The sequence below is a fragment of the Aethalodelphis obliquidens genome, unplaced genomic scaffold (assembly GCF_003676395.1).
Source record: "Aethalodelphis obliquidens isolate GAN/ISIS:26980383/991018 unplaced genomic scaffold, ASM367639v1 scaffold16, whole genome shotgun sequence".
Lineage (NCBI taxonomy): Eukaryota > Metazoa > Chordata > Mammalia > Artiodactyla > Delphinidae > Aethalodelphis > Aethalodelphis obliquidens.
Window position 1 is genome coordinate 30,286,594 of NW_020837960.1, and position 14,639 is coordinate 30,301,232.

At 40.6% G+C, this 14,639-nt stretch overlaps 1 protein-coding gene across 9 annotated transcripts in view; it reads right to left on the reverse strand.

The window, feature by feature from the left end:
* The window catches only part of CDK8 (cyclin dependent kinase 8), a 120,543-nt gene extending 106,153 nt beyond the window's left edge, over positions 1-14,390 (reverse strand). For 2 of the 9 annotated variants that reach the window (XM_027116641.1, XM_027116640.1), the window contains exon 1: positions 13,572-14,390. In XM_027116641.1, coding sequence (XP_026972442.1) covers positions 13,572-13,699 — 128 coding nt within the window. In that variant the 5' untranslated portion in view covers positions 13,700-14,390. The remainder of the gene's footprint in view (positions 1-13,571) is intronic. The other 7 variants (XM_027116644.1, XM_027116637.1, XM_027116636.1 and 4 more) reach the window with 7 other exon arrangements.
* Positions 14,391-14,639: the final 249 nt, after the last annotated feature.

Here is a 14,639-nt window from a genome sequence, read left to right on the forward strand (position 1 = left end):
CAAAAAAAAAAAAAAAAAAAAAAAAAAAATAGTAGCCATCCTAACAGGTATGAAGTGATATCTCATAGTTTCGATTTGCATTTCCCTGATGATGCATCTTTTCACGTGCTTATTGGCCATTTGCAAATCATCTCTCCGATAAGGGTCTAGTATCCAGAGTACAGAAAGAACTCCTATAACTCAATAATGAAAAAGATAAATAACTCAATTTTTTTTTTTTTTTTTTTGCGGTACGTGGGCCTCTCACTGTTGTGGCCTCTCCCGTTGTGGAGCACAGGCTCCGGACGCGCAGGTCCAGCGGCCATGGCTCACGGGCCCAGCCACTCCGCGGCATGTGGGATCTTCCTGGACCGGGGCACGAACCCGCGTCCCCTACATCGGCAGGAGGACTCTCAACCACTGCGCCACCAGGGAAGCCCAATAACTCAATTTTTAAATGAGCAAAGGATATAAATATGTTTTTACAAGAAGATAATCAAATGATCAATAAGTACATGAGAAGTATTTACTGATACTGAATGATACAATAAGTACAATTCATCATTAGGGAAATGCAAATCAATACCACTTGATAGCCGTAAGGACAGCTATATTAAAAAAAAGGGGCGGGATCAGTGTTGGCAAAGATGTGGAGAAATTGGAACACTTGTGCATTGCTAGTGGGAATGTAAAATGGTGCAGCCACTGAGGAAGCAGTTTGGTGGTTACTCAACAGTTAAGCATTCAGTTCCCATATGATCCAGCAATTCCACTCCTAGGTATATATCCAAGGAACTGAAAGCAGGGACTCAGATACTTGTATACCAATGTTCACAGCAGCATTATTCATAATAACCAAAAAGTGGAAATGACCTAAATATCCAACAACTGATGAATGACTAAATAAAATGTGATACATGTTAAATCATGGATAAGCCTTGAAAACATTATGTTAAATGAAAGAAGCCGATCACTAAAGACCACATATTAGATGATTTCATTTAAATGAAATGTTCAGAACAGGCAAATCCAGAGGCAGAAAGCAGATTAGTGGCTGCTCAAGGCTGGAGGGTTGGAGGGACAGGGGAATGACTGCTGATGGATACCGGATTTCTTTTAGGGGGGATAAAAATATTCTAAAATTAAACTGTGGTGACAGCCACACAACTCTGTAAATACACTAGAAGATGGTGAACTGTACACTTAAAACAGGTAAACTGTATGGTATGTGAATTATATCTCAATAAAGCTATTAAAAAACCTTATGAAGTATAAATGTGTAACTTCTTAAAAGGTTTTACTAATATTTCCTCCATGAAGACAACTGGTATTTAATTTCCCTACTTAGTACACTGCAACTAAATCAAAACTACTTTTTAAATACTTTAAAATAAATAATGAATACCTAGTGGCAAATGTTATCTTACATTCCAAAGCATTTCCGGGGTAATCATAGCACAGAATCTCACTCAGGAAAAATGTAATTGTACTGCATTCTGATTTAAAAGCAGCAAGCATACTTAAACTCAGTGAGTCCAGTTCTCACAAAGTGCAACAGAAATAGGGCAAACGCTACATGATCCAAGTCAAATAAAGGTTAAAAAGTGGTATACTTGGTTAGTGGTTTTTGCTTGCAATGAAAACTTCAAGTACTTAAAGAAGATCAGGTTGAATCACCTTCCGAAACTGAACGGTCCCATCCCACCCCCACAAAAAAAAATCCGGAAGAGAAACAGATGAAATATGTGAAGTGTGTGCTACTTTGACAGACTTCCTTATGTTTTCCACGTCTGCATGTCCAAGCCTAGCACATGTCAAAAACCTAAAGGGGTTCTGCAGGTCAGCTAGTCTTGGCTAAAACAGGACAGTAGTAACTTTTGGCTACAGGGTACCTGGTTTAAACTCTCAAGCAGCCCTGGACTCTTGTGTACTAAAATAGATTTTCAGATAAAAAGATTAAATGTTTGCATACTTTTTCAGCTTCTTATCTATCTATAAGGAGTAAGTACTTTCCAACTTCTGTTGAGGAGAAATTATGTCTATGAAGAAAGAGTTATGTTTAGCAGTACTTAAAACTTTCTAAAAGTCTCTTCCAAATTAATAAAATACATCAGAACTGTCTAGTAGATAATCAGCTGCCTGCTTACCTACATAAATAATTCCCTCTGCTGAATAGACAAAGTCAAGAAATTCCATTGGCAGCAGAAAAGGAGGCCAGTCCAGAGGGGAATCCTACTGAGACTGGTGACAAGGAGCAAGGCCAAAGCCAAAATCAGTATCAAACAGAAAAAGCAAGCCAAAAAGGGGAGAAAAGGAAAAGACTGGGTATAGGAAGGTCAGTGCTGGTCAGGAAATGAAAGGATGACCAAGGCCAAGCAACAGGAAACAAGAGAGAAAGATCATCTGATGAAAGTGAACATAAAATAACATGTAAACTTAATAATGACTGTAATCTTAAGTATCCACAAGACTCAATTTTTTTATGCCAACCAGTAATCTAAAATACATAGGACTATGTGGGGAAAGAAAACCTAAGGCAAAATTTCCAAAAGAATAAACAATTCCAACTTTACAATGCATTTAACCCCAGGACTCAAGCATGTCATTATTATATTTATTTCCATTTCTTCCTTCCAGATTAAGTTTTGTTTTGGGAGTTTTGATGGGAGTATAAATGGTGCATAAGATTGGACCTCCAAAGAGCCTGATGCCTACGCCTGTTAAAGAGACATTCCGGGGAAACTGACCTGCACTGCAGCAGTCTAGCAGTTATGTACTGGGTCGTTACCAGTAACTTGTGCTTGGGCGTGATGATCAGTCTCTAGAACTTTTGAGAGAAGCCAGGAGGGATAAAACTCCCTGTGGATATAGCAAGGGAGTTTCTCTTGCTTCATGAAGACTTTGCTCCTTGCCAGTGGTATCATCCACAGCAAATATCCCTGTGGGGAACTTTCTGGGTACCTGCGAAGTTCTATCTCCATCTGAGAGAATGTTGTGTGGAAAGACTGATATAAAGGACATTTATTGCAGTACTGCTTAAGGGCATAAAAAAAAACATGAAAGCAACCTAAATGTCCTTCAACTGGATATGTATATTACATTATGTTCATAAAAAAGAATGACGAGCTGATGAAATGAATTACGTTACATGTGCTGTTACCAGTCTCTAAAACATATGAACTGAGAAAAGCAAGGAACAAAATATACGTATACGCCATCATACATTTTGTGTTTAAAGATGACATAAAGTCCTTTCTAACTAATTCTTACACATAACCCAGCAGCCACTGATAAATGTGACTTTATAAAAATAAAAGAGTTATGCATGAAAAATAATACCATAAAGTCCAAAGATGTTTGTGTCCACAAACTGGAAAGCATACACAAGAAACGTATCAGTGGACAGCTCTGAAAGAAGAAATGAGTGCCTGGAGGAGACAGAGGTGAGAAGACTTAAGTTTTCACTTCCTCAGTATATTTACATTTTTTGCATACTCATGTATTATTTGCTCAAAATGAATGAAATAGTAAAGTAAATTTTAAAGTCGATCCAGACATGTATCTGCTCCCATACGCATATATACAAAGAGGGGCTGACAATGATTTTCCGGCATATTCTTACACACTGTTTGAATTTTTATCCTGAGAGTTTATTAATTGTATAATCCAATCTTATTTTATAACAGAAATACAGCTGTTGAAAGTATACAATCTTTGACCCTAAAATTCCACTGCAAGAGCTTGATACTATGTTGAAGAACTGTAGTCATATTTTCTAGGAGGTACTTCCCTAACTGCAATGGCTAAAATTTAGAGACTACTTATATTTCGTCTATCACTAGAGAACTGGTTAACTGGATACATATCTACTGTGTGTGTGTGTGTGTGTGTGTGTGTGTGTGTGTGTGTATAATGTGATGCCAGCAATAATTAAAACTGATGATTTAGAGCTATATTTACTGACATGGAAAGATGCATAATATGCTTTTTTTAAAAAAAATCAACGTTCTCCATCCGATGGATCTATTTATTTATTTATTTATTTTTTGGCTGTGCAGCATGTGGGATCTTAGTTTCCCAACCAGGGATCGAAGCCACGCCCCTTGCATTGGAAGCGCGAGTCTTAACCACTGGACTGCCAGGGAAGTCCCGCATAATATTCTTGAATGAAAAAAAATAACGTCACAGTAGATTTCATTAATCATTTTCTCCATCACAGCTGTATACCACTGTATTGTAATTACCTGTTTACTTGCCTGTGCCCCTCAAAGTCTTTAAGTTCCCTAACGACTTACAACTATGGCCTGTTCACTGCTGAATCACCTATACCTGGCACAGAACCTGGCCCATTAGACATTCAATGAACAGAGACCAAATAAACTGTAAATACACATATTTGCCCTCCCGCAAAATTACAGCTAAAGAGAGACTATAATGGAACATCAAATATTTAAATGACTTAATTTTACATTTAAAAGAACCTTCAATGTTAAGTCAGCACTAGAAAACAAATACAAATACTCCTTACTCTGTGCTTAACATTTTCTTGGAAAATGTGTATAAACTGAATTTTTGGCAAACTGAGTCACAGGATAAGTATGCTAGGAGAGCTCCCTTACTTAAAGGGCTTCTTTCATAAAGTGAAAAAACTCCAAACAAATGTATTTATTCTACACGAGCTTAAATTTTGCACGATTTATCGGCTTTCCTTAAAACAGAAGCCTCATAAAAATAATTTTTCAATACCTACCTCCTCTTTCCCCTAAAATAATGACTTGCTTAATATAAACCATAATACCACTGTTTGACAAGTTTGGGTTTTTGGTTTTTTTTTAAAATCCCTTAGTTCTCTAGAAAAGCTATAAAATTCAGGTGTACAGAAACACCCAGAGTAGGCATCATGATGTGAAGAATTCCTCTCCTTAGGATTATTTGTTAGAATTCATGGGCTATAATAAAGTTATGGATTTTAAAGAGCTTATCTAGAGAGAGGAGTAACTGAGTTACCTTGAGTAGTTGTTAAACTATGTAATTTTTTATTCACATAACAAAAGGAAACTTCAAATATGAAACAACCACAGAGTTTAAACAAACTAAATGTCAACTCTGGTTCAGAGACTAATTATATTTTCCTTAAGGTTAGAAATATAGGTGTGATCCCCATGTAAACTGATTCATTTACAAGGTATACTTTAGAAAATACTTTATTCTTTGTAGTGGCTCAATTTTTCAAATACCTGGGACTTCTATTTGGTTCAGTCAATTAACAAAGCTTGCATCTGCCCTTGGCCTTTGGTTTTGTTCAATTCTGTTCCTGGTATCAATTTAACCAGCCCATCAAACTTTGCTTCTCAGGGTATTTTCACAAGGCGCTGCTTTTCTATTCCAAAATATGCTCAAGTTTTTAAGTCTAGCAAGTTTAAAAGGAAAATTTTCAAATATGAATTTTAGGTACACCAAAAATTAAAAAGTATTAAATACCTGTCGACATTTGACAATATGCCAGGAAGTAAGGGGAACACAATTACTGCCCTAGAGGAAATCCGTAATATCTAACCCATAAACCTTCACCAGAAAGACCCAAAGGACATATAAACATTAACCACATATACACTAATGTAGTTACATAATATATCTATGAAGAACTAACTGTTTTGCGGGGTGGTGAGTGAAGAGAGAATTACTGGAGTTGTATGTTAAGATAAGGTAGTTAAGATTTCTGAAGCTAAATGTTAGAACCAATTTCAGCTGAGGGAAAACTGCTCCCAGCACAAGGTGCTGCCTGAGAACAAGCTCGGAAGGCGGTCTGATTTGATGGAGGAGGAGCAGCTGGATTAGTCTGTATTGCAGAATCACCACAATAGACTAGTGTGTGAACACTTCCTGGGAATAAGGTGGGCTACTGATTAATAAGGTGCCCTGGGAATTAAGGTGTCCAGGTTTTGTGGACAGAGGACAAATCATGGTTCTAAACCAAAGTCAAGGTAAAGCCACTCAAAAGTGGTTATCAGCTGCTTTCAAAAGTTTGGCAGTTTCTCAAAAAGCTAAACATAGAGTTACCATATGACTCTGGGTATTTGCCTAAGAGAACCAAAAACATATATCTACACAACAATTTGCGCATGAAGGTTCATAGCAGCATTATTCATAATAGCCAAGAAGTAGAAACAACCTAGATGTCCACCAACTGATAAATGGATAAACAAAATGTGGTCTATCCATACAAAGCAATATTTTTCAACCATAAAAAGGAATGAAACACTGACACATGCACAACATGAATGAACACTGAAAACGCTATGCTAAGTAAAAGACAAATGGCCACATACTATATATTTCTATTTACATGACATGTTCAGAATAGGCAAATCCATAGAGAAAGAAAATAGATTAGTGGTTGCCAGGGGCTGGGAAGAGAGGGAATGTGGAGTGACTACCAATTGATACGGGGTTTCTTCTGACACGATAAAAATGTTCTGGAATTAGGTAGTGGTGATGATTGCATAGCCTTGTGGATACACTAAAAGTCAGTAGACTGCACACTTTAAAAGGGTGAATTTTATGGTACGTGATATATCCCAATTTTAAAAAGGGGATTCTCAGCATTTTTTCTGTGACAACACACCTGAAGGACAAGACATAACTCTATCAGTAAAAGCAGCCTACTACAGCAGGGACTGGTTTTGTGACTTTGACAATCACTATACTGAAGAATCTTGAGAAAATGATAACTTAAAGGTCTTTAAGCATTAAGATCAAACTAACGGGTGAAAGTCACTTTTTAGTGACAACTTCAAGAACTGCCTTGAGGTGACAACAGATATTTTAAGACAAAAAATATCACAGTAGTTTCTAAATAACAAAGAGATGGATGGCCAAGGCCTACTTAAGCTGCTGTGAAGGAAAGGATTTACAAATTGTTCTGAAAGAGGTAAGGACAGTAGGATTTTCATTCTCTAGCAGCAGCTAAGAACAGAAAAAGAATAAAAACATAAAGAGACAATGAGGGTTGGATTCAACAATACAAGGCACTACAAAAAAGATGACACCAGCCACAGGGAAGAATATATATTTATCAACACTGATTTGGCATATACAGTCCCAACTTACATATGGATCATATTTCAAATGTTTGTAAATCATAATTCTGAACACAATTGCCAAGAGAACTAATTTTTGAAAAAGTAGGTAAGCTTGCAAATGACCTACAGTAACTTCTAATAATTTGTCATTATTTCTATTTTCCTAGCTGAAATTCAGTTGCCGGAAGCCACCTCCCTACCATCTTCTCACACAACTGAGAGTCCCAACAAGAGGAATTCCCCTCCGACCTGTTGGCCACCACCATCTCAGCAGCACAGAAAATTCTGGATCCCTACTCCTCATGGAGGTGAGGCCAAAGGAGAGTCATCTGCTATCCAGAGCCACTGTTCTGCCATGGCAGTCTTACATATGAGAGATATTCCTAAATCAGACAGTTGGATTTCAGAGGCTGCTTGTTCCCTGATTCACCAATGTTCTTGTGATGGGAAACTGCCACAGAGACAATTAAGGTGCTCAGTACATGCTGATAAATGTATCCCCATATTGAATCACAGAGACTTCATCATGTCCAGTGGGTACAACGGAACACCTGTAGCACATGTATGTAGCACTACACAAGCAGCAGGAGCTCAAAGATGCCGGCAACACAAAAGGTGCGGCGAGGAAAGGCATGGGAAGAAATAATTCAGACCCACAAAATTTGTTGGGGTGTTTAAGAGCACACACAAAAAAAACCCTTTGTCCTATTCCTCTTGAAATGCCCTTTCTGGGACTTCCTTAGCAGTACAGTGGTTAAGACTCCACCCTTCCAATGCAGGGGACACAGGTCCAATCCCTGGTTGGAGAACTAAGATCCCACATGCCCTGTGGCGTGGCCAAAAAATTAAAATTAAAAAAAGAAGAAAAGAAACTAAGTTAAAAAAAGAAATGCCCTTTCTGATGAAATCTTCCCTGTCCTTCAAGACTCAACGAAGTGCTGCCATCTCTGAGAGGTTTATCCTGAAAACCCTAAGCAGTTGGGAGCTTCCATGTCTGTGTTCCAATAGCACCTTGTATTAATTATCATAATGCTTATTAAATTGCTATAGTTTATTTACGTTTGTTTCCTCAGTAGGTGTCTTCTGAAATAATGGAATATTTTATTCATCTTGGCATTCTCAATACCTTGTACAGTGCCTGGCAGATAGAAGGGTCCAGTAAATATTCGCTGAGTGACTGAGGGAATGGATTTCTTCCAATGTTAGAAGAAACAGTAAAATAATCAAATAAGCAAATGCAAAATGAATTAATTTGCCAGTTTGCTACTAAGAAAATGGGCTCTGGGACTTCCTTGGTGGCACAGTGGTTAAGAATCCACCTGCCAATGCAGGGGACACAGGTTTGAGCCCTGGTCCAGGAAGATCCCACATGCCGCGGAGCAACTAAGCCCGTGCGCCACAACTACTGAGCCTGCACTCTAGAGCCCGCGAGCCACAACTACTGAGCCCGTGAGCCACAACTACTGAAGCCCATATGCCTAGAGCCCGTGCTCCGCAACGAGAGAAGCCACCGCAATGAGAAGTGCGCGCACCGCAATGAAGAGTAGCCCCCGCTCGCTGCAACTAGAGAAAGTCCGCGCGCAGCAACAAAGACCCAACGCAGCCCAAAATTAATTAATTATTTTAAAAAGGAAAAAAAAAGAAAATGGGATCTAAGCATGAAACCTCAAAGTGGCCTACCCAGTGGATCTGAATGCACTGAGTATTCAGGCAGATAAATTCAACTGCAAGTAGATAAGAAATGCATAGTGAATATGCTGCTTGTCCCTTTCCATCACATTTTTTAAATGTTATAAGGAATATTCCTTATTGGGCATGCAAAATCCCCACTGATGGGGATTATTACATGTTTTATTTGGCATTTCTGACATCTAAAGAAATACTTAAATCAAACTGAGCCTAGATACAGGGTTCAGCAATATTCAGAAGAAAAACTATTCAAATCCTTCAGGGGAAATAAAGGGTTCCAACCAAGTTCTGATCACAGCTAAGGAATTAAAGCTGACTTAAAAGCTCTAGTGCAGATCAAATCAGAAGCGTTCCTCGTGCTAGCCACCAAATGAATGGTTCACAGGATGGGAGCAGCCACATAAATCCCACACCTTAAGATGTAAACGGGAGGGAATGCCACAGTGGTACAAGGCATGTTAGGTAAGGGAGCTGACAAGTCTTTGGAAGCTACTTATTTTCTTTTTGGCAGTTGATGAGAACCCACATTAAAGCATGAGACTAAGAAACATGGATGTGTATTACTGTCTAAAGTAAAATTTTTGTCTTAGTGGTTGCTTACCTGATATTGCAAAAGTATTTTATATTTTTACTTCCTCAAATTATAATACTAGGAAGGCCCTAAAAATGATCAACTCAAACCCCGTAATTTTAGAAATAAAGAAACAAAGGTCTACAAGGGCAAATGATTTGCCCAAGGTCATACTGGTGATCAGAGGCAGAGTCTGAACTCAAACTCAGTTCTCCAGTCTCCCCAACTTAGAGTTCTTTGCACTACATGAAGAATTTTCACATCCTAACATGCCCTATTAGAGTCTGGTCCTACACACACACACACACACACACACACACACACACACACACACACACACAGACATACACGTATACGTGTGTGTGTATACACCACATAGCTACACACTTACTTTTGCAGCACTAGAAAAACTAGGGCTGTTCAGAAACATACTAAAAAAGTATCAGTTAATTGAAAAGACTAGTCCTGTGATAAGGCATTCATGTTTTCTGAATGACCCACTAAAACACCAAATCCCCATGTCTATGTTTATATTTATCTTAATATGAAGCATAATGGTTAAGAGCCTGGGCTGTGGAGTAAGAGACCAGCCTGTAATCCCCCAATTCCAGCTCTGACATTTAATTAGTCATGTAACCATGGACAAATTTGCTTAACCTTTTTTTTTTTTTTTTTTTTTTTGGGGTACACGGGCCTCTCACTGTTGTGGCCTCTCCCATTGTGGAGCACAGGCTCCGGACGCGCAGGCTCAGCAGCCATGGCTCACGGGCCCAGCCGCTCCGTGGCACGTGGGATCTTCCCGGACCGGGGCACAAACCCGTGTCCCCTGCATCGGCAGGCGGACTCTCAACCACTGCGCCACCAGGGAAGCCCTGCTTAACCTTTTAAAACTTCAGTTTCCTCAACTATAAAACTGAAAAAACACAACTGACTTGTATGGTACTTGTGAGCATTCAACAGATGATGGCTGTAAAGGGCTCTGCCCAGATCCTAAGACTTACTCAGTAACTTAGCTATTATTGTCATTACCACTGCCTACTAATCTCTGTGCTGTCTACAAAAGTGCCCCAACAAAAGTTTTCTGTATATTTCTCTCTCTCTCTCTCTCTCTCTCTCTCTCTCTCTCTCACATTCACACACACACAATCCCAATTATATAGTATCTGTTCTTTTGAACACAGAGTACAGCAGCCTAAGAACCCTATTCAAGAAAAGTCTTTTTGCTTTTCTTATTTGGAAATCAAACTCTTACCCCAAATTAATTTTTAAATTCTACAATGTTCAGTGCCAATAATGAGAATTTGGAATTTAAAAACACAAACTGTTTTCTGGTTCTCACACTTTTCCATTCCTTTAAACAAGATAAGTTTGGTTGCCTAAATTCTGCAAAGAGGAAATGCAATTGACTCAGAAAGAAAATGAATCCCCCTGCTTCCCACTGAGTACCCTTTTGGTGTTCAGACACAAAGGACACTCTCTATCTCATTTATGGTGACAGCGAGAGTGAATTATTCCCAAGATTTACTGTGCATTTATGTTTTAACTCTATTAGAATCTGAAAATAACACAACTATAAAAGGCCCCCTTTCCATGTATATAATCATGCCTCAAATAAAGTGTTCCACCTTCCCCACATTCCTTAAAATGCTGAGTTTACCAAAAGTGTGGTATACTAGCAGGAGAGTATTATTAATACTTAAAATCAAAGAAATGACCTTTCAAGCTGTTTTATTTCCTAAAACAATAATTTAAGCAGCTAACTCCTCTGGTCTAAATTCCATTACTAATTATTCATGTCTATGATGCTCACTGGACAACTGAAAGGATACATTTAGATACCTTCATTTTAATAGCCAAATATATCTAAATGAAATTTATTTCATCTTATTGTAAATCTCAGTATTCTCTTTGAAGGTGTTATTGTCTGGGTTCCTAGAGTTCTCTGAAATTCCAGTTGCAGAATATATAATTTCACTTGAAAGTAAATCAATACTAGAAACAAATTATTTGATCATCATCTTTTTATAAAAGATTAAACAGCCACAAATTTTATTTTACCAGGACTAAAATGCACTAAATTACATTTCACTGACATAAGATCAAAAGAGCTTCATAAATACAATGCTTCATTTTACCAGAGTGAGGTTATAAGAAGCCGAAAAACATTCCCTCTGGAGCACAAAAACTGTTTTAAGTAATTTTAAAACTCTCTTGACATTTCATCCATTTTTTAAAAAACAGTTCTTCCTATATACAAAATCATTAGAGGCTACTGGAAAACAAGCCCAAAGAATTATAAACAAAAAGTTAACTTTTTCCAAAATGCAATGCTACCTACTTTTTGGTTATCATGAATGACAAAGAAGTGTTCATATATTATACATTCAGCTAATTTTAAACTGTATAATTTAATCTTCTAAAATTATTCTTAGCCTAAATTAAAACTTGACCATGAGATATAAAATGTGGTCAAAAGTACCTCTTGCTAGTAAACAATATTATAGTTTTTCATAAAATGTAAATTCAAAATTAATAAAATTTGTATGTTTTATTAGCTTAAATTGGTAATTGATGAAAATAGCACTGGTTTTTCTCAGAGAGATTAGAAAGAAATTAAGATCACCAGAATTTTATAAAAAAGATGACAGACTTGTCAAATGCACTACAATGTCTAATCTCATGGGATCAGGGATTTTATGAATATGCCCCAAATTACATAATATTGGGGGACAGGGAGATGGTGTAAGTCCTTTAAAAAATATTGTATGGGAAGTTAACAAGGATAACTTTTTAAATATGTACGTTATTACAGAGTAATACTTCAATGAGAAATATAATTAAACAACAGAGTCAACAACATCTCCAGAAGCTGATTTCTCAAGTGTCACCAGACTATCCATTCTGCTAAAGAGTACTTTTAAAGACATGCAGCACCCACAGTATCAAGTTTTCAAATCCCTACCTTCTGCATATACCAGTACTGCTTTACTGCTGCATGTAAGCACTGAAATGCACATTCCAAATTAATGAGAATTACTATCTTCTTCCTCTTAGAGTCCATTTTAAGTTATTTTAGAAAGATATCTCAGTAAATCTAAGAAAAAATGTTGAATAGGTAGATCCTTCCTTCGCCAATATTTAGAATACTAAAGTATAAATATGGCTTCCCCCCCAACCCAGGTAACTTCAGCTTTTTGAATGGTTTCATTTTTTTAGTGCTAATATAGTTCTGAACATACCCTCCTGTGTGATTTGGGGGGAAAAAAGCAATTATCTTAAACGTTAAACAGCAGCTAACCAAACTAACATTGATGTTCAAGTAAACCTACTTTGTTTATAATAAAATCTAAAGATTATATAACAAGCTTTGACGTTCTCTTTCCAGCAGTTTCCTACAGTGTCAAAGGCGATAAAGACAACATCCGTTTTTAGAAGAGGAAAACAGGAGTTAATAAATTATATTTTCTCAACTAAGAAATGCCTTCTCTTTTGTCAATATCACAAGCTATTCACCTAGTGACAAAGGAAAAATGAACACTTCACCTGCCCGTTTCGGAAACTAAATTGGGAGCGTTACCAGTCATAGACTTAATATTTCTCGGGAAGAATATCTGAAGCAATGAGATTATTGAAAGTTCATTGCCAGCTGCTACATCTGGGGGGAACGGCCTGAACAAGACTCCCCTATTTGTCATCAGCCTTTTTCCTCACCACCCACCCTGCACCAAACCCCCATTGTTCTAGGTAAAACTCACAGCTAATGATATCGAAAGAGTAACTACTACGTTTCTGCGGCAGGTGATCACCAAGAGGAACTCTTCAGAACCACACTGACTTGCTGATTTTTTTCCCCAAAATAAAATCCGAATTTGATCGTAAATCAATCACAAACTGGTGGGGGAAAAGGATCCCAGCTTCCCTTCCAGACTGATAGATGTCAGTCCAGAGGCGGTTGAGGAAAGCCCCAGAAGGTTCCCATAATAAATCGACCCCCCTTAAAGATCATTTAAACTGACGTTTCATAACGAAATTTTAAAGAAATCTGTACCGAAACCCCTGAAAAAAAAAAGTACACAGCTCCCTTGCCCGACGAGCGGCGCCAGGAGAGACAGAGGCAGCGGCTCGCCGGGTCTCTTACGGGCCCGGCCCCCTCGGCACCAGCTCCTCCCCGAGCCCGGCCGGCCGGACCCAGGCCGGAGGGAGGCTGCCCACCTGCCCGGCGCCGCCGCCCGCCCGACGCCGACACTCACCCATCCTTCCGCTTGGCTTTGTAGACGTGACCATAAGTGCCTCGGCCAACTTTGCAGCCCTCGTATTCAAACAGGTCCTCGACCCGCTCCCGCTCGCTGCTCAGCTTCACTTTAAAGTCATAGTCCATTGTCACGGCCTGCGAGGCCGGGGAGCGGGGTCGCGGCGCCGCGGGGCGGGGGTGGGGACCGGGGAGGCTCCGGCAGCCGCGGCCCCCGGGAACCCGCCCGCTCTACGCCCGGCGGCCGCAACGCCGGCCCGGCCGCGGCGGCAGGAGGAGGCCCCGCGAGGGCGCCGGGGACATCCAGGGGGGCGGTGGGGCGGGGGCCGGCCGGGGGGGGACGGCGCGGTCCCCGGGCGCAGAAGGGTGAGGGACGAGGGCTGGGGGCGGGGAGCGCGGTCGCTGCCCTTGTCCCCGCGGGCTGCGGGGCGCCGGACCCTGCGCTCCGGCCGCGCGCTCGGCCCCCGCGGCGGGCAGCGGCAGGACGGCGCGGCGGACTGCCCCTCGGGCGCTCGCGCCTCGCCGCGCTCACACACGTTCACACTCACTCACTCGCTCGCTCGCTCGCTCGCTCTCCCATCCACTCAGACAGAAAGGCAGCGCCGCACAACAGCCGGTACCTCCTCAGAGAGCGGAGGGAGGGGACTCGCGGAACACGGCCGCGCTGTCGCAAAAACGTCGCGAAGCCTCGGGCTGCTCGGCCCTCCCTGCAGCCCGCGCCGTGCCGGCCGGCCGGCCTCCCCCACCGGGACCCGCTCCCCGAGGGCTGCGCGGACAGAGCGCGGTAGCCGCTGCCCAGAGCGGCCGCCACACGCACCACGTGGGGCGTCCCGGCGGCGGCTGGGGCCCCAGACTACAACGCCCAGAATGCACGCGCCGCTGCCGTGGCCGGCCCCCCTACGGCTCCACCCCCCGCGGTGGGGTTTTGGCAGCGTTGCATGATGGGATTCGTAGTCCAAGGGGAGGTGAGTCGTTTCAATCTCTAGGGGAAAAAAATTTTTTTTTTTTTTTACAGCGATGTCTTTAGAGTCTGATTTGGGCTAGAAACTTAACCAAAGAAATTCAAGTG